The sequence below is a fragment of the Strongylocentrotus purpuratus genome, unplaced genomic scaffold, assembly GCF_000002235.5.
Source record: "Strongylocentrotus purpuratus isolate Spur 01 unplaced genomic scaffold, Spur_5.0 spur5_scaffold_18, whole genome shotgun sequence".
NCBI classification, from domain to species: Eukaryota; Metazoa; Echinodermata; class Echinoidea; order Camarodonta; family Strongylocentrotidae; genus Strongylocentrotus; species Strongylocentrotus purpuratus.
In genome coordinates, this window is record NW_022145603.1 from 7,905,323 (window position 1) to 7,926,167 (window position 20,845).

The 20,845-nt window shown below is 38.3% G+C and overlaps 1 protein-coding gene across 2 annotated transcripts; it reads left to right on the forward strand.

Moving 5' to 3' along the window:
- The first annotated feature begins 2,598 nt into the window (after positions 1 to 2,598).
- Positions 2,599 to 20,818, forward strand: LOC586236 (apoptosis regulator BAX). Of its 2 annotated transcripts, none has more exons than XM_030989123.1 (6): positions 2,599 to 2,691; positions 3,416 to 3,504; positions 16,276 to 16,540; positions 17,157 to 17,292; positions 17,919 to 18,035; positions 19,284 to 20,818. In XM_030989123.1, exons 2-6 carry the CDS (start codon positions 3,462 to 3,464, stop codon positions 19,386 to 19,388), a joined length of 666 nt encoding a protein of 221 aa, XP_030844983.1. In that variant the 5' UTR covers positions 2,599 to 2,691; positions 3,416 to 3,461; the 3' UTR covers positions 19,389 to 20,818. The 2 variants fall into 2 exon arrangements, with proteins under 2 accessions (XP_030844983.1, XP_030844984.1); XM_030989124.1 differs by having other exon boundaries at positions 2,612 to 2,691; positions 3,441 to 3,504.
- The last annotated feature ends 27 nt before the right edge of the window (positions 20,819 to 20,845 follow it).

Below are 20,845 nucleotides of genomic sequence, written 5' to 3' on the forward strand. Positions count from 1 at the left end.
GTGTTTTGGAAAAACATGAACATGAACAATACATTCTATTCATTTCGGGTTTTTACGAGAGTGAGGTTAGTTTGGAAGCAAATATCAACTCCCCCCCCCCCCCCCCAATACAATCGAAATGACGTACTTTGAGGACTTCTAAAGTGTTCGACCTTCTAAAGTGTTCGACCTTCTAAAGTGTTCGACTGTATCGTTTTTATTGTGAGGCTGGGTTACATGTTATGCTCTTGGCCTACAATAAAAACACACTTCTTTTTTCGAAAGAATTGTATAGAACGAATCAAATTAAAAAACACATCTCTTTTGCTATTATTTTTGGAAACCTCCATTTTATATACATTTTCCAATATAATGGGTGTTTGTGGGGGGAGGGGAGAGAGGGGAGAAATGGTTCATCGTAGAGACATGAAAACGAGCAGAAGTTTGAAATAAATTAAATGTGGCTCATCTTTTTGACTCTGTCAATTTTATCTTAAACATATTTGACAAATTATGAATGGTGTTTGATCCGTGTGTTAACAAAATAGATTTAGATAAGATGTTATTTGCCACATCGTTTGGATGCAATAATGCCACCATTTGTTGGCGAATTCAGATCAGTCTCATCCCTCACTCAAAATTAATGTTCTGAAGTAGCGAAGAAGATTGTGTGTTTGTGTGTGTGCGCGTGCGTGTGTGTGTGTGTGTTTGCGTAAAAAGTAGTGTGCGTGTGTGTTGTAATAAGATATATATACGATATTGATATATATATATGTATATATATATATATATATATATATATATATGAATAGATATATATATATATATATATATATATATAACCCTACATTGTACATTAAGTGGACATCATAAAAATCCTAACCCTAACCCTAACCCTAAAACCTAACCCTAAACCTAACCCTAACCCTAACCCTAACCCTAATGTCTACTTAATGACTCATTTTTTCACTCCAAATGTCCTTCCAATGACGCCTTTAGTAAAATTACATATATAGAGAGAGATATATAACAAAATTGGGCCTTCCACGAGAAATAAAACGTAAAAAACGTTAAGAGGACACCAAATTGTCCTCCTAATCACAATGTCTACTTAATGACTCATTTTTCACTCCAAATGTCCCTCTAATGACGCCTTTAGTAAAATATATATATATATATATATATATATATATATATATATATATATATATATATATATATATAATATGCCTGTATGGATGAGGGTGTTCGGAAAACGATGAATTCAGTGGCCTTGATTGGATGCTACAGACTATGGCTACGAAATTTGAAAGGAATCGGGGGACGTGAATGAGCTTGATAATGGGAGTTTGTACAAATTCTTGACGCTTAAAGTTTATAGAGATGTTCTAGTTTAGTTGTCCCCACGCCGGCACATGTGATATTACAGTAATGTAAATAAGGCAAAATTAAACAATTGAACAACATAAACAACACTTTTTTAGGCAGAAATACACGTAATTTACAAAGAACACCGATGTTTTATGATATTTTGTTAGTTATATACAATCGATGATCCTGAAAGGATAAAGTGCCATCCAAAAGGATACCAAGAAATTTAACAGAAGAGCATATACGTTCAAATTTATATTGTTTATGAATATATATACATCATTAATATTGCAAGGACTAGTTTTATTATGAAAATAAAGTACACTTGTTTTGTCATAATGAAGCATTAAACCGTTCAACAACGTTTTTGATTCTTTATTGACTTCTGACATTAATTTATCAAAATCATTATGAAATGCAATCAGGTTTGTGTCGTCAGCAAATAAGACAACATTTTAAAAAAGATGAAGCACAACTAATGTCATTTATGTAAATTAAACATAGGAGAGGACCCAGCATGGAGCCCTGTGGGACTCCATACTGGATCCTCTCTGTGTCAATAAAATTGTTGTATGATGTGAATTGACTACGATCACTTTGAACCATTCCCAAGCAATACCGCGTATACCAAATTATTGTAATTTAGTGAGGAGAATATCGTGGTTAATGACATCGAAAGCTCATGTTTTCGATGTAATCGAATCGTACAATTTCACGAACTGAAGAAAGTAATTAATTTATGATTTTCCAAGTTGCTTTAATATTTTTTCGAACATCCTCAATTTTGTTAACAATAATAATTCCTTTGGTGACATTATTTCTTATTGAAATATGTATTGATTTCCGGTATATGCTTTGAGTTTTGATATCTTTCTGATACATAATATTTTTCTTTTTTTCACATTTTTTAAAGTTCGGAGGTTAACCAAGGCTTATGAATTGATTTATACTTACGTTGGGTATTTACAAATTAATGGAAAACATTTATTATAGTTGTCATTCAAGATACGCATAAAACAATTTCATACCGTACATGTGATAAATTATCTTCAGAAAAATATTAACTATTAAAATTTCTTCGGATTTTTAAAAATAATTTAGTAGCAACTTATGCTTTTTATCAGTTGTGGCTCTAATAGTCTCTTTATTTTTTTGTTAACACAACAGAAATATATTAGAGAAACTGATTTATTTTCAGACAAAATTTCCAGCTTCACATTGTGCATTGCTGCCCTCTAGTGTTCACAACGCACAATATATATTGAGAAATGATTCACAGAGATTGCAAGACTGACAGTCAGAAATCCCATAAATTTCTCATTTGATTGAGGACAATCTTTCGTAAGAATTTTATGTCTATTTTCAAATTTGTTTATCTACATTAGTGGGTAATTTAGACTAGCAATAATGTATATTTTGTGTGAAAATGGTGTTAAACTGTAATGTTTGGAAGCAGTTCTTGGACTTGGTCAATTAATATGGTCCCATGTATTTAATAATTTGGGGTTATTTGTGATTTATGATCAAAATGAGATGCAACATTATTAGGCGTGGACTACAAGGAAATGGATTGGGTGTTTAAGGTTTAAGGGTTAGAAATGCAAGAAATCTACTGCTAAAGAAGACCAATTTATCAGATAATCTGTTTTCTATTTCTTGCGTCATGTTTTATTGTCACTGTTTTCTCTTCTTTTTTTTCTAAGGTGGGCCTCGAAAAATTTTGTACAGCCAATTATGGCCTAGAGTTACAAATAAAAGTCTTAAATTTGAGAAGCGCCATTGCTAGATATGTGATAACAGTGATATATGTGATATCTCTTTTATCTTTCTCTCTCTCTCTCTCTCTCTCTCTCTCTCTTTCTTTCTCTCTCTCTTTCTCTCTTTCTCTTTCTCTCTTTCTCTCTCTCTTTCTCTCTCTCTTTCTCTCTCTCTTTATCTCTCTTTCTTTCTGTTTCTCTCTCTTTCTCTCTCTCTCTCTCTCTCTCTTTCCCTTATCCCCATTCTTCTCTCCGTCTGATGTCTCTGTACTGTTAATCTGTTTTTCTCTTTTTCCCTCTCTGCTCGGGTCTTTTCCATCCCATTATAAACAGGTGGACAGACGGACGGTAGCAATGGCTGAAGGGGGTTCTGAAAGTCCTTGCGATGAAACTGATGGTGAGTAAATGATCTAAGCTGCATCACACACTAAACCATTCGTCTATGATCCAATAATAGGTTGTCTGAATGATTTTTTTTTTCTTCCCCCGTTCACCTGGCACTGTCCAGGCTGATGCTTACCCGTGTCCGTGAGCTAGCGCCGGCATGGTACCGTGGGTAAAAATGTTTCAAGCTCAATCACTGTCAACTCACCACTCAGAAACTGGGACCAAATGTCCGGATTTCTGTTTGGACTCGGAGGAAAAGTAGTCTGTCATCTTTGGTTTTAGAAAGAGCATTGTTTACTCTTATTATTATTATTTAATCGGCACCTTCAACTACAACTTGAAATAAAATCTTCTTCATTTGGTATTATAATGGCTATTAGTCAAATTTGACTATTGTTGCCAATTTCATCACATCTCTTTCTTTTAATTTTTTTTGGTAAAAAAATTAATTTTTCTTTCTTTTTCCAATCTCATTTTAGATATTTAATATAATATTAGTCATAGTCTGCAAAAAACAAAAACAAAAAATTATTTCAAATTAAACCACGATCCGCACACAGTTCCAACTCACGCTGGCCCTGTCCTTTCTATGATGCCTTCTTACCAGCCCAGCGAGTTACGTTACGCCGTACGCTTCTCAATTGATAAACTCAACCTAGGTCACTCTTGTAATGTTATAAGCTGAAGTTATGCAGCACTCCTAATTTGAATATAACTTACACCTGTATGTGCTCATTGTTAAACAGCCATGCACATTCATTCAGAAGCAACCATGCAGAAAGCACTCTTCAATACAGTACTCTTGGCACACAGAGTGTGTGATGTATTTAATGAGTAATTAGCCATGCACACATTCAACCCTCATACACTGCCTTATGTACTGGACATGTGAGAGTGGTAAGTTGCACTTGACCACTAGCATGCACAGCATAAGCATCATGTTTTAGTTACACCAATAAACTCCTGAACCTCAAGCAAAGATATGTGGAGCTTTATTACTTTCTTGACCCAGCTACATTTAGTAAAGTACTAACCAAGAAGTCTACATAACAAACCCACTATTTTTGACATGGTGGCAAGCGGTGAGTGCAAGTCACCAACATGCCAGTTTTTTTGTGCCAGTCTACCAGTACAGTACCATGTGCTACACAGCAGCAGCCATCTTGGATTTTGCAACACAGCAGCAGCCATTTTGGATTTTTCCTTGTTCGGGAGAAACACACAGGAATTTGTAGACACCATTGTTCCATGAACAGTTAGTTGTTTGATGCCTGAGGGTTAGTGGTGACACGTTTCAACATTTTGTTCCTTATTCTGAAGCACAGCATTGAAGTAACATTAACATGGCTGATCATATTCCACGAATGGATTGGGGTGCACCAAACCTTGCTGAAGCTTTTCGTATGTTCAGACAAAGACTGAGCCTATACTTTTTGGCTAAGCACACACCTAAAGAGGATGAAGTACCTATCATTCTACTTGCTGCGGGTGAAGAGGGCCTTCAGCGATACAATTGTTGGACATTATCAGAGTCTGAACAAACAGCAAAGGTCATCCTAGACCGTTTTGAGGAGCAACTAGAACCGCAAGACAATTTTCGAGTATGTCGTCTGAAGTTGTCGAGAACAATGCAGAGGCCAGATGAAAAGTTGGACGATTTCATAAACAGATGTCGACAAATAGCTCGTAAATGCGAATTTGATCACAAGGAGTTGGATGAGCGAATCCTTGAACAGATTATTGCCAGCACACCCATCGCAGATTTCCGGAAAGACCTACTTACTACAAAGAAGGACTTTACACTACAGGGTGCTCTACAGCTGGGAAGGACGTATGAAGCATCAAAGTCACATGTCCAAACCCTCCAGTCTCTGTATCATCCAACACAGAGCATAGATGCAGTGCAACAGCAGAAACAACCTAAGAGTTTATGTAAGAACTGTGGGAGACAACATAGATTCGGCAAGGAGTATTGTCCAGCAGCGAGTGTTACATGTTTCTCGTGCAATAAGCAAGGACATTATGCTCAATTGTGCCTATCAACCAAGCTCAAACCATCACAGAAGTATCATAAATCGTATGCATCTTCCCGGAAGAAGAGGGGAGTGGGTGAACGCGAACGCCCATCACGACGTTCCAAACAGGTGGATAACGTGCGAGAGGAACACACCGAATCTGAAAGTGAACTGGGTACATTACCACAACGATTTGACAGGTTTCATTTTGACACGATTATCATTGACTCTGTGAAGAGGAATGAAGCTATTGCACACTTGGACATCAAATTGGACGACAAACCAGGTGTCCATGACCTGAAAGTAAAGGTGGATACAGGAGCAGAAGCGAATACACTGCCGCTTCGAACTTTCAGAAACATGTATCCAGAGCAGCTTGATCGTCAAGGTTTTCCACGAAATCTACCAGATGCAGGCACAATCCTTTCAGCTTACAATGAAACGCTGATTGGTCAGTATGGAACAGTTGTTATTCCCTGCAAGTATGGAGACACAGCATGGACTGATACCTTATTCTACGTGGTTCAGTCCAACGGCCCAGTGATACTTGGTCTCCAGTCATCTGTAGAGTTTGGACTTGTTACTCTCCATTGCTCTTTGAACATTGAAACGCAAGTCAGTGGTGTCCAGGCTCTAGTACAACTCTTTCCACAGCAGTTCGATAGGATTGGAGAATTTCGTACCACACATCACTTGACAGTTGACCCCAACGTTCCAAGTCATGTCGACGCTCCTAGAAAGATGCCTATTGCCTTGAAAGACAAAGTCAAGGCAGAACTGGACAGTATGGAGAGCCAGGGTGTGATCAAGCAAATCATTGAACCAACCGAATGGGTGAACTCAATCACATATGTCACCAAGAAGGATGGAAGCATTCGCATTTGCTTAGACCCTCGCAGATTGAACAAGGCACTTATCAGACCTCACTACAAACAGCAGACCTTGGAGGAGTTGAATCACAAGTTTCACAACATGCAGCACTTCTCCAAGTTAGATGCAAAGTGCGGCTACTGGTCAGTCAAGTTAGATGAGGCCAGCCAAAGACTTACCACATTCCAGACACCTTTTGGAAGATATGTCTTCTGTCGCCTACCATTTGGACTCAGTGTAAGTCAGGACATTTTCCAGTTGGAGATGGACAGAGTTCTAGAAGGCTGTAAAGGGGCAGAATGCATAGCAGATGATATCGTAATCTTTGGGCGTACAGTAGAAGAGCATGACTGCAACCTTCTCAACTTCATGCAAGTAGCAGCAAAGAGAGGCCTCACACTGAACTCAAACAAGTGCCATATCAGGCAAACGAGTATCAACTTCTTTGGTAATCGATACTCAAAGGATGGTATCCAGCCAGATCCCCAGAAGGTAGCTGACCTCGCAGGAATGCCGACTCCCAGCACCAAGGCAGAGTTGCAGCACTTCCTAGGTTTCATTACTTACCTATCTCACTTCATCCCAGATTTCAGCACAAAGACTGCAGTTCTGAGAGATCTCCTTAAGAAAGAGGCTGATTTCATCTGGGAACCACATCATCAAGCAGCCATGGAGAAACTCAAGCAAGAAGTTTCAGAGAAATCACTACTCCAGTTCTTCGACACAACATCCCCAGTGTATTTGCAGTGCGATGCAAGTCTTCAAGGGTTAGGAGTTGCACTCCTACAGCATGACCAGGAAGGTAGACTCCGCCCAGTAGCTTACGCAAGCAAAGCCCTATCTTCAACTGAAACGCGCTATTCGTGTATTGAACGAGAGCTGCTTGCTATTGTGTTCGGAGTAGAACGCTTTCACACATATCTCTATGGCAGGCTATTCCATGTAATCACAGACCATAAGCCACTTCTGATGATTATGGACAAACCTCTCACAGCAGCCCCTCCAAGGCTACAAAGGATGTTGATTCGACTACAGGGATACAACTTCCAGATCACACACCGTCCAGGACTAGACAACCTGCTCGCAGACAGTCTCTCACGATTACCAAGCACTCACAACAATGAAACAGTTGAACTTGATCTGAGAGTAGATCTGGTGCAGTTCTCGTCAAGGAAAGTAGATGAACTGAAACACACTACAAGCCAAGACAAAGTCCTAAGTGCACTGATGGAAGTTATTGTGACGGGCTGGCCTGATACGGTGAAGCAAGTGCAACCAGAGTTGAGAAAGTTCTGGAGTTACCGAGATGAGTTAACAGTAAGCGACGGTATAATTCTCAAGGGAAACAGAGTGGTCATTCCCAAGCAGATGCAACCAGACATCTTGGAAAAGCTCCATACCAGTCACCTAGGCCAACAAAAAACCAAGTTGCTGGCCAGAGGAAAGGTGTTCTGGAGTAACATGAACAAAGACATTGACAGAGTGGTGCAGTCATGTGTGAGATGCCAGGAACATCAACCAGCACAAACGCCAGAGCCACTCCAGCCGCACGACATTCCCACGATGCCCTGGAGCACGGTGGCAACAGACATGTTCGAACTCAAAGGCAAACAATGGTTAATTGTGGTGGACTACTACAGCAAGTACCCAGTGGTTCGCCAGTTACCAGACCAAGCAACAAGCAGTGCTGTAATCACTATGATGCAACAAGTGTTTGCAGAGCATGGCATACCAGCAAAGGTGGTGAGCGACAATGGACCCCAGTATGCCAGTTACCAGTTCAAGTCGTTTGCAGAATCATGGGGTTTTGAACATGCTACATCGTCCCCCAGACGACCACAAGGCAACGGATTTGTAGAGAGACAAATCAGAACCATCAAGGGTATCATGAAGAAGACTTCAGACATTCAGATAGCACTACTTCTTTGGCGTACAACTCCCATATCAGAGAAACTACCAAGTCCAGCTGAAGTTCTCATGAATCGCCAGTTGAGAACTACACTTCCAGCCAAGTTGCAGAGAACACAGCCAGATGCTGATGACATCTACAATCAGCTGCAGGAAAGACAGAATAGTCAAAAATTCTATTTTGACAAACATGCCAGAAGAGCTGACTTGCCAGAGCTTTACCTTGGGCAAGATGTAAGATATCGCGACCCAGTGTCCAGACGGTGGTGTCCTGCGACAGTAGATACCAGGGCCGAGGGACAGCGCTCCTACATTCTCCAGAGCCCTGAGGGAAGTTACCTACGAAGAAACAGGCAGCACATACGACCTGACCATACCGACCAGTCTACAACTGAGGTTCCCAGGGGTGATGATAGCAACGGTCCAGGTGATGAAGGTGCCTCATCCACTGACCACGATGAGCAGTTGAGCACTCCACATCGTGCATTCCCCGAGACTCGAAGTAGCCCAGGACGGGAGGAGGCTCCACCTCGAAGCCCAGGACGGGAGGAGACTCCACCTCGAAGACAACGTTCATCGCGAAACACTCAACGCCCTAAAAAGTATGATGATTTTGAGATGTAACTGATGAAGAAGCACAAATTCAGACTGAACTTGAACTTTTAAGACAATAATGACTCAGTTGACATTCAGTTATCAACCAAGTTCAACATTGGATCACATCAATGTAGGGACACGGGTGGTAAAGACCTGTGATCGAAGGTGAAGTTCTGGAACCTCTCCCTTCTTAGTCGCGAAGAAAGTATATATCTATATATATGTTGTTGTTTTTTTTTGCTATTTATTTCAGTACAATATATTGTTCCATTGTTTTCATACAACCAAAAAGATTGAAAACTGTTGTCTATCATTGTGCAAACTCACACAGGAAAAGAGATAAATGCATCAAGTGTTATGTAAATCTTAATTGTGCAAAAATGTTCACATTGACATGATTTGAAAGAGGTATTACAAACATACAAATCTAATACCAAGGTTCACATGAATTACATGTAACTGTGAACTGTATACTAAACAGAAGTAACTTTATTTGTTTTGGTACTTATACATGCTAAAGGAAAACAATGTGTTGTGTATAAAAGCAAAGTGAATTTTATTTCATTGATTTATACAGTTTGGTATACAATGTGACAAACCAGTCGTTAGAAAATGATATAGTTTTAAAGAATAATGAGAAAAACTGTATTTATGCCGATGATCAAGGTAACCCTTTCCAAGTGAAAAGCATCATTTTTGTTTTACGACTTGTATACTGGATGTGTAAAACCAGTTGATAGGTATCATCCTCACTCTTTTGAGGATTCTAGTTTTTTTAATTTGTTTAAATGGGGAGTAGGGGAAAGGTTGAACAGAATTTATTTTCAAGACATTTGTCAAGTGCTAAACTTGTAAGTAAAACAAGAAGCAAAGATGGACGGGATGAGAGGATGAAAAGTTTTTAACTGTTTAGAGTAAAAACTTGTATTGTTTATTTTGAAGAAAGGGAGATGTAATGTTATAAGCTGAAGTTATGCAGCACTCCTAATTTGAATATAACTTACACCTGTATGTGCTCATTGTTAAACAGCCATGCACATTCATTCAGAAGCAACCATGCAGAAAGCACTCTTCAATACAGTACTCTTGGCACACAGAGTGTGTGATGTATTTAATGAGTAATTAGCCATGCACACATTCAACCCTCATACACTGCCTTATGTACTGGACATGTGAGAGTGGTAAGTTGCACTTGACCACTAGCATGCACAGCATAAGCATCATGTTTTAGTTACACCAATAAACTCCTGAACCTCAAGCAAAGATATGTGGAGCTTTATTACTTTCTTGACCCAGCTACATTTAGTAAAGTACTAACCAAGAAGTCTACATAACAAACCCACTATTTTTGACAACTCTGGCATAGACAAGGGGGCGTCGTGTACCTGTATGTTTAGAGGGATTATTTATTTATTAGGAGAAAAACAACTGCAAAAACAGGCATAAGCAAAACACTTGTGGGCTTTATTAGTTTATATATGAGTTAGTTCATGAGATTATTTATATAGTACATGACTTTTAACTACTATAATTATTGGGGGTGACATGCTTTCGAGTAATAGCAAGTTTTAATTGCTTTTGTCACCCTGGCCAGCAGATTGTATCCTTCTCTCTCTCTCTCCTCTCCACTTCCCTAAAGTTGTGTGTATGTATTAAGATATGTTTTCCGATTGGTCAAATAAATAATAATAATATGTTTCAATTATTTGTTTGTTTTATTTTTTTTTTAATTAAAAGAGGCCTAAATAAGATATACATGTAGGTCTATACAATCAAAACTTCAAATAATCAATACACTAATAGGCCTATATACACAAAATACCTATTTTCTCTTCTATTCAGTTCAAATTGATTGCGGTTTTTGTTTTTCATCTCTTTTTGATTTTACTCTTTACATAATCGCTTCGTTCTAAAAACGTAGCGAGCAATTGCCATTTGTACACGAGAGTCACTTTTTCGTAAACATATCATAATGTCCTCTTTCTTGGGAATATTAACTTCTGACATTAACATGGCCCTTTCTATTACATGTATATACTTTGGACATTCTATCAAAAAATGTCTGACCGTTTCTATTGTTGGACAGCTGTCACAGAAACCTGTGGACTGGATGCCCAAACGTAGGAGGTCTTGGTTGAGTCCAGACACTCCCAGGTGTAGTCGCCTAAGAATAGTTTCAGTTTTTCTTCCCAATTTACAAGAATATTGTGAGATAACATTTGGCTGAAGAATTTTTAATGCCAATTGGGTATCATTCCACCTTTCTTGCCAAAGTAACTTTGAACTGTACAAAATTAAACTTGTCTTTTCAAATAACGTTAATTTATTATGCATTTCAATTTCCTGAGTTTTTTTTGCATAGAAGTCTGCTTTTTCATTTCCCACTATCCCACAGTGGCCTGGAATCCATTCCAAAGAGATTTCCATCCCTCTATATTTCAATTGGGTCGTTATTATAAATATTTCTGTGACAAAGAATTTGTCACTAAAATATTTCAAGGCTGTGAGGGTACTTAAGCAGTTGCTAAAAATGACTGCACCTGTATAGATATTTGTTTGAAGGGCAAGAACAATGGCAGCCAACTCAGCTCTATTTAATGAGGTAAAATTCGCTAATCTTTTACATCGGTGTACAGAAAAGTGTGGGATATAGAAAGCAGCCGAGCATTGGCCCTTCCCCGGAAACTTAGATTCATCTGTATGCAACTGGTTCGACCATTTTGAATTAATCAATTCTAAGCTTTGTTGCTGTAGTTCATTCGGATGGTCGGCTTTTGAAATCCGAGAGCTCAACTCGGTCAAAACCAGTGGGGGTTCAAAAAGCCATGGCGGGAATGGGGATGGTACGGCAGTTTCTGTCATGAAGTTTTTTATTTTACTCTGGGTTCTATACCCGAAAGGTTTACTAAGAAAGTCTTTTCCCTTTAGATAATCAAATTGCCAACATGGCCCTATGTTTTGTGATAATGGGTGGTTTGGGGATGTTTTGATACTTTGTCTATATTTACTTGACACAATTTGTCTCCTTTGATCCGAGGGAAATTCACCCATTTCCACTTTTAATGATTGTAGGGAAGTGAGAGGTAGTCCTCCCGCACAAATCCGTAGCGCCTGGTATTGCATCGAATCGATTACTTTTTTTGTGGTGGTAGTAGTGCTATCGTAAGCCTCACATCCATAGTCGAGTAAAGATCTTATGAATGCCCTGTAAACCTTTCCGAGGGATTTAGAAGAGCTCCCCCATTTAGTTCCTGTTAAACATCTTAGGATATTCAATTTTCTTTTACATCTCTTTACAACATTTTCCACGTGTGGCTTCCAGGTCAATTTCTTATCAAAAGTTACCCCCAGAAAATGATGAGTATTCTGAAAGGGCACTTTATTCCCGTCTAATTCTACTTACAGTGGTGACAGATTCATTGTACTTTTTGTAAAAAATATAGGGACTGTCTTATCAGCCGAAAGCCGAAATCCCCATCTGCGAAACCAAGTCTGGAGCCTATTCAGGTATTCCTGTAGTTTGTTTGATATTTGAAGGATATCCCTACCTCAGTCATGCCCATATGACAAAATCATCAGCATATACAGCTAAAGGCACTGAAGGATCTGTAGGGATATCACTAATCATTAAATTAAATAGCAGTGGACTCAAAATACTTCCTTGTGGGAGTCCATTATGCATATCATATGTTTTTGATTCAGTATTATTAATTCTTACCTGAAAAGTTCGTCCTGTCAAATAATTTTGTAGATATTGTAACAAATTTCCTTCTATTCCTTTTTGGGCAGTAGTATGGTGGTGGCAAAAAAAACAACATTGCGTCCGAGTATTCGAGTATCCGCCTGTAAGCTTGGGAGTGTACTCGAGTACCTCATTACACGGTTCATAGCCTTAATGGAAACAATGTTAAAATCACCGTCTTTATATTTTTAGAGTTCTGAGACGACCCCCTTTGGGGAATATGGAGATAAACATGCTCTTTCATATGACACCTCATTTGTTGTGCATCGCCTTCAGGATCACAAAAAATAAAGGTGTGAATCACAATTTGGTAATAAAAACATTGACCAATTTTGCATGAGCGTGCAATGCACATGAACTGCATAGGGATGTGTGCAATGTCTGAGGGAAGGGTTTAAGCACACAAAACCAGGTGCGCGATCAGACACCCTACCAATAGACGGGTTTACTTATTGTACGTATTCAAATGTATGGATGTTTCTTTCCTGGGGACCTAGTGATGAGTTATTCCATTCAACTTTTTTCATTGAATGAATTACAACCAAACTTGGAATCCACACTGCATACATTACTGGCGCTTGTTTAGAACTGTGACCATACTTTGGACCCGTGACTCTACTTGTTGCTATGTTGACCAAGCATTGGGCAAGCTTCCTGGTTGTTCGGAACAACCGTCGTTTATAAAGTATGCATACAATTGAATATATTAATCTTTTAAAGTCCACTCCAAATTTCATTAAGTTAACGGTCTGTTATCCAAGAAATTGTTGAGGCATAATTATGGCAATTTAAAGAAACGTCATCTTCCAGACTGGGGTTCTGTATAATGATATTAATACTAATGTAAACTAATCAAAATTAACCTCTTGCCAATCCTGCCCCCCCCCCCACCCCCACTCCGTGAACGGAGGGATACCATGCATATTTCCAAACCCTACAGCTCGTAACAAAAGAAAAAGGTCTACCCGTATTGACGTTACACCCCAGACTTTTGCTGAAAAGGGGGGTCACTGGGAACACGCATATGCGTACCCTAAATAACACTGAGTGGGGTGCCAGGTTGCCAATTTATCACTGTGACACCAATCATACAAACCACTGCCAAACTCACATATCCTCTCCTCAGTCTCCAACTTATAATAATAACAGAGCCCTAAATCAACACAACTCACACAGTTTATGTCCAGTCGAGGTCTGTATGTGTTTTATTTTACATGTCGCATGCTGTCCATGTGCAGCCTCATGCAAAGTATATTCAAATGAAATGCATCATCAACCAATAGCAAAATAGGATTTGAGAATAAAACTGAATATTCATAAGGAAAAGGAGAAGAGAACCAATGATATTAAGTAAGAAGTGAAAATATGTAAAGTCTACACACAAGAATAAGAAGAGAACTTACCAGCTGTCCGGCCACCTGTTTTAAAACTTGATACATGTATGTGGAGGAGATGAATGGAGGAAATGAATATGTAAATGATGTGAAATGAATATGTATAGAGTGAGGAGCATACAGAAACAAATAGTAATTGTGACAAATACAAGTAGGGAATGAGTCTAATTTTAACTCTTACACTAATAATCAAAATATTTCTAGTTGGCTTAGAAGCCAAATAGACGGTCACACAACTGAAATACTTCATGACGATTCTCAGTCGAAATGAGATTTCCTTCTTCAAGGAAGCTTGCAGTCCCTCAAATTTTGTAATATACCGGTACTACATGTATTTACATTCCAAACTTTGATTTTGAAGATTTTACATGTTTCAATGTTCATGTTGAATGCATTGTCCGACTCTTCCAATATGGGATGGTAGTGAGGTCATGTAATGTGCGGTTGGCTTAAAGGTACTACAAAGTTTTGGGAAATTTGAAAATTTGGTTGATAGTGATTCTTTACAATTTTGATATATTTGGATGCCCCTGTGGATGTATTATAAGCACTAGAAAATTTATCCCCTAAAACACTTCTGCTTTTGAGAAAAATTGAATATAAAAATTTGTTGGTACTCCCGGTAAATTTTGATAAATTTCAAATAGCGCCTACGGCCGTACAATGGTAGCTGCGACCATGAAAATCTCAGAATATGTAGTTGTGATATATAATATCCAAACGGGAATAACTATAAATCGGTCAATTTTAGTCAAACACATTGTTTAATAGCTTAATTATTTTTTTGACCTTGAGAGGGAGCTATACATCATAAAGAGTTTATTATTTACAATTTCATAACTTTAGAATCGATTTATACCGCGGCAACGATCACTGAATATTGTCGGATCGCATATACATGTACTTCCAATATGTTCATTTGAACCAAATTTATGACCCCATACCAAAACTTTGTATTACCTTTAAATTGATCAGAACTCTCTCTTCCAAAGTTTAGATTTGTCAGGAGAGTAGTTCAGTAGATGAATGAGTGATATATATATTACTTGTGTAAAAGGAAATTGCAAGTTCAAATGCTCTCTTAACTCATATCCTGCCATAAGGCTGCTTGCACGCTACCGTAATAGTGCTTTGTACACGTGAGCGCGCTATTGATTGGTTGCTTCATTCATGCGAGCGAGCTACCGCTTTATATCTGCTTTGTCCATGCATGCTCGCATTCGTAATAGCAGTTATTGTTCATGTCCATTGCACTGTGCCTAGTGTTTTGCACGCGCTACTGATAGTACCATCCCATTAATCCGATTATCTCAAAATTAACTTGGCACAGGGGGATTTGAGGGTTGGCACAATGTGGATTAACCCTGTGACATTAAGGCTGTATTCATTATGGCAGGATAAGAGTAAATGAAGCTCAAGGTAACACAACTCATCAGCAGGCTAAATGTTGCAATAATATGCTCATGCACAGAACTCAGGTCCTCCTTGGGCTCTGTCTTTTGTACCTGAAGTTGTAAATAAAAATAGTGATCCTAGATTGTATTTGGTTTTGCCTATTTAGAGACTTCAGTGATTATATTTGATGAAATTACTCATATTTACGGCACAATGTACTGCAACAGAAATTGTGACTCATGTACATGTACAGGTGTACATGTCATTCAGAGCATTCTGGATCAAAAGATATAAAACATTACAAAAAGAAAAGGTGACACTAAATTGCGATTTAAGGGTCTGGGCCGGTATTCAATTCAATACTTAGAATAAGTAAGTAATTTATTAAGTAAATCAAGAACTTTACTTACCGGTATCTCCTATTCAAATCGCATTTTAGAGTACTTTTACATATGTACACTGTAAGACAAAATCTAAGTAAAATACTTATGGATAAGTATTGTGACATCACACGGTCGATCGTAAGAAATGCGCAAATAATGCGTCGCAATAAATACGCACTAACATAATTGTTCCCAGGCTATGCCTACCTATCAAGGCCTCCTAATAATTGGCTTAAGTCTGGTAGGGAACTGTCTCAGATGTAGGGTAAAATACTTAGCCAAAAGTTTGAATTGAATACCAAAATTGGCTAGGTGAATTACTTGAGCCAAATACTAAGTAAACAGCTTAAATTTTGTACTTAAGTATTTAATTGAAAACCGGCCCTAGTCAATAATAAAATCTACAGTGATTTAAATTGGAAAACATATCCAATGATATTTTTAGGTTCATTCATTCGTTTGAATCTTTGATTTCAGCAACGACAAGTTTGCATTTTGAGCAGACACGTATCCAACTTGAACGCCAAGTGAGCCGTGATGACGTTGGGGAGCAAGCGACTGTTCTCCTTCAGCATTTCATCGTAGAACGATTCCAGCAGGATGGTTTTGCCGATGCTCCGGGGCTGGATGACCTGAGGGCGGGGCTCGCTGTGCCGAGTGAGCAAGAGGTTGTCTGGTCAGAGGTCGGGGTCATGTTGAGGTCAATCGGAGACACGTTAGACAGGGATCGAGAGCTGCAGAGGTGAGTGCTTGGCTTACAGGAGACTGATTGCACAATTGACTATGGAACTTGGTATTCGACATAATCGAACTATTGGAATACCTGTTTGCATGAATATTCAAATAGTAACAATTAGTATTCGTCCCAGAATAATATTAATGATAATAAATAAGACTTGACAGGTGCCATATTGACCTGGAATCGTATTCTCAAGGCACATAAGTGCAAAAGATAATTAATCACATAACAACACTTTACACAAAAGTACAGTTTGAGTAGGTAGAACTTTTTTTTTAAAGCCATTTAAGTAAAGTAAAACAGATATATGCTGCTATAGGTATCGGCTTGAATGGTGATGTAGATATACATAAAGCTTACGGTTGCACCATCCTCTCCTACCGGCTCTATAGTTCTCTTTAGAACTTTAAGCTCAAGAAAAATCTAAGCAACAGTCCTTCTGGGGACTACCAACAATCAGGACTACACACACTCTTTAAAGATTACCAACAGTCCTTCTCTGGACTCCCCAATCCTTCCCCTCTTACATGGAGCAACCGTAAGCCTACTGTATCAAAAAGATATGTAATCGTTTTTTCAGAGTTTCAAATAACCGGATGTTCTTGTCTCTCTATTACAGGATGATAAGCTCTGTTCCAGTCGACTCACCCATCGAGGCCATCATAGCAGTGGCACATGTCATCTTTGGAGATGGTGATATCACATGGGGTAGAATAGTTGGTCTCTTCTACTTTGCTTACAGGATGTGTGCTAGGGTAAGTATTCATAGTAGTGGAAGTGGTGGTGGTGGTAGTGATGATAGTGGTAGAAGTAGTAGTGGTGGTGATGGTGATGAAAGTAGAAGTAGTAGTAGTAGTGGTGGTGATGGTGGTTGTTGTTCAATAGCTGGTCTCTTCTACTTCACCTAAAGGATGTGTGCCATGGGACGTTGTAATGGTGGTGATGGTGGTGATGGTAGTAGAATAGTTGGTCTCTTTTACTTCACTTACAGGATGCGTGCAAGGGTAAGTGGAAGTGGTAGTGGTGGTGGTGGTGGCGATGGTAGTAGAAGTAGTGGTGGTGGTGATGGTAGTGGTGATCATGGTGGTGATGGTGGTTATAATGGTGGTTATCTAAATGGTGGCGGTGTTGGTGGTTATAGTGGTGGTGATGGTAGTGAAGGTGGTGGTGGTGGTAGTGGTGATGGTGGTGGTGTTTGTGGTTGTAGTGGTGGTGGTGGTGTTGGGTTATAGTAGTAGTGGTAGTGGTGGTTGTAGTGATAGTAATGGTAGAGGCATTTCTATTTGTCTAGAGTTGTACATGTACGTATCCTGAAAGGGAATATACATTTTCATTTCATTTGTCAATCTATCTCCCTCTCTCTCTCTCTCTCTCTCTCCAGGCAATAGAAACAATTATGGATAAGAGTTTTCCTAGCTGGATCAACAAGCTGATCAAGGAAGTCGTCAAGTTCCTTGTTATCAAATTCGCCCACTGGATTGTTAACAAGGGTGGATGGGTAGGTTTTTGAAAAAAAGTTCATTGTAGTGATTATAGTAACCTGCTTTAGTGACCACCTGTCTACAACAAGCACATTTTTTGTTTCCCTTGAAAATGGTTTCTCATTGAAACATGTACTAAAGGAAACCTGTCTAAAAAGACCACTTTTTGTTTTTCCCTTGGGCGGTCGCTGTAGACAGGTTTGATTGTAATTGGATTTATATAATATAATACCTTTTCCAGAGGTATCAAGGTGCTGTCACTTAGTTTATTTAACAAATATTGACAGCTTTTAGCCTTGGAGGAGCATGGTTTGAACAATTGTATTAATATGAAAAAAGTGTATGTGCTTTTCTACAAAGTGGAGGGGCAAAGTGCAGTCTCAGGATGGTCAAGGAGCTGTACTGTTGCTTTTTCATTGACCTGAAAAATAAGCAGTCAATAATTGTTTTATAAAGTGTATTCTGCATGTCAATTCAACAAGAGAGATATTTAAACGAAATATGAGACTCGGATTTTGCCAGAGTAGCCTTTATTTTTATCTTATGAGACTATGCTTGCTTCATGATAGGCCATTTTCGTAATGTTACCAAATTTAATACATAAGTCTTAGTGAAGTGCCTCAATACAAAGTATTTCATTCACCTGATATTAAAGAATAATAGTATTTCAATAGTCCGAATGCCCATTATGATCTTGTCATATTAGAAATACAAAACCATTCCTTTTCATTGGACAATAGACCTGTTAGCTAATGTATTTAAATTTATGCATGATTCTCTCCAGAATCCATGTTTTCTATCTATTTGATTGACCTGCTATAAATAATGACATCTCTATGAAAGCAATCCACTTTACATCTATCAGCTGTCACTGTGAATATGACGGACAAAGAAAGCGGACAAAATATACAGTTCCTCAGGTAGACAAAGGAACATCCCTTCACTGCTATTATGTAAAAATGTGTAGAACGGGTGTCACATGCATATTCACCTGTTCTACACATTTTTACATAATATCAGTGAAGGGATGTTCCTTGTCTACCTGAGGAACTGTATATTTTGTCCGCTTTCTTTGTCCGTCATATTCATAGTTTGTAGCTATATCTGGAAATCCCCTGGCAACCATTTGAGTTGTCATGGGAAACTTTTCTTCAAGAAATATGCATAAAATCAGTAAATGGGTCTATTCGGGATACAAACAAAACTGATAAAGCTCACAAAATATTGTTTTACATGTACCTTTTCTCAACCTTCTGTTTTGACAGCTGGCCATCCGTGAATATATGGGCTCACCGACCTGGATATGGGGGACCCTCATGACACTCTCTGCTAGCTGTCTCATCTTCTCCTTCTACAAGCTAAGTAGATGAAGATTCATTATCACAAACCTACATGAGACATAAGATGTGGGACTGTGGGGAAATATTTGTGAAATATTAGAACTGTCAATCGACTGACTCGTAAACAAAAATGGTCTTTCTTCAAGTGAGATACTGTACTATGGATCAAATTTGTTTTGTTTCTTTATCCAACTGAGTAGATACAGATTCATCATCACAAACCTACATCAGATGTAAGATGTGGGACTGTAGGCTAATGTTTGTGAAATAATACAAATGTGAACTTCATCGTAGAAATGGTATTTATTCAATTTGGATATGGTGGACTTTTGTCATGGAGGTGGAACAGTAGAATGCATACATGTATGATATGGTAAGGCATCAGATATATGAGAACTGTCGATTAGAATAAACCATCGAAAATAATATTGCTATTGACATTTGTTTGTCTCGCAATGTATGGTCAACAAGGGATATGAAAGATCACGACGTTTTGTGTGCCGCTGCTACACTTCGTCAGGTGATATATTTAAGCATTAGAATAAACCAGTTTACTCCCATATATAGAAATTTATGGATGTTTCTTTCCTGGGGACCTAGTAACGAGGTATTCCATTGATAATGAATGAACTACGATACTTGGAATCCAGTCTGCTTACGTTACTTGTTGCAGTGTCTGGCAAGCCTCGGACAAGCTTTCAGGTTGTCAAACCAACCTTTCTTTAAACAGTATGCGTAAAATTGGAATATGCTAGTAAACCGGTCTTTTGTAAAAATGAGATAGAGTAGACCTTCGTTAACGGAGCTGCATCAGCAGAAACATACATGAGATGCAAGGTATTGCACTGTTACGACTGAAACATTGTTCTACAAGTTTTCAGCTGTGATATGGTCTAGTGAGTAGAGAGAGCTACATTTATCAGAGGCATACACAGGATTCAAGGTGTAGGTTTGGAATGATTCCGGAATATTGAAACTTGATTGTGGGAAAAATCAAGGAATTTTGTTTTCCTAAAATGCTGAAATCCCTGAAATAGCTAGATGTACATTTGTTTTATTATTACCATCTATATTTGCTCTGTTTTTAAATTTAAAAAATTAATGTTTTTATGATTTACCATTGAATAGTGAATCATGCTGCAAGATTATTAACTCAACTTGACATTGTTTGGATTACTATGCACCTTCTCTGAAAGTATTAATAGTTAACTGCATAAACCATTCATGATGGAAAAAATTGTATGCGGGAACCTTGTCTCAATCAAAACTGTTGTGAGATTATTTTTGACTGTATTACTTCTTTTTATTCATTTATTTATTTGTATTTATTTTTTTTCTTTATTTTTTTTATCTTGCAAGAACTTGCCATTTACATGTGTGCCCTCGATGCCAATTTGTTGTATTTATTTATTTATTCATTTATTATTTATTTATTTATTTGGGCTGTTATGTAGCAAGATTTAATAAGCAAGTTCGTAATTAGGATT

Excerpts from the sequence above, each read along its gene's own strand:
- LOC586236 (XM_030989123.1), top strand. The coding sequence starts at position 3,462 with ATGGCTGAAGGGGGTTCTGAAAGTCCTTGCGATGAAACTGATG. Across the intron at positions 3,505-16,275 it reads TCCTTGCGATGAAACTGATG|CAACGACAAGTTTGCATTTT; the intron begins GTGAGTAAATGA and ends CTTTGATTTCAG. Across the intron at positions 16,541-17,156 it reads AGGGATCGAGAGCTGCAGAG|GATGATAAGCTCTGTTCCAG; the intron begins GTGAGTGCTTGG and ends TCTCTATTACAG.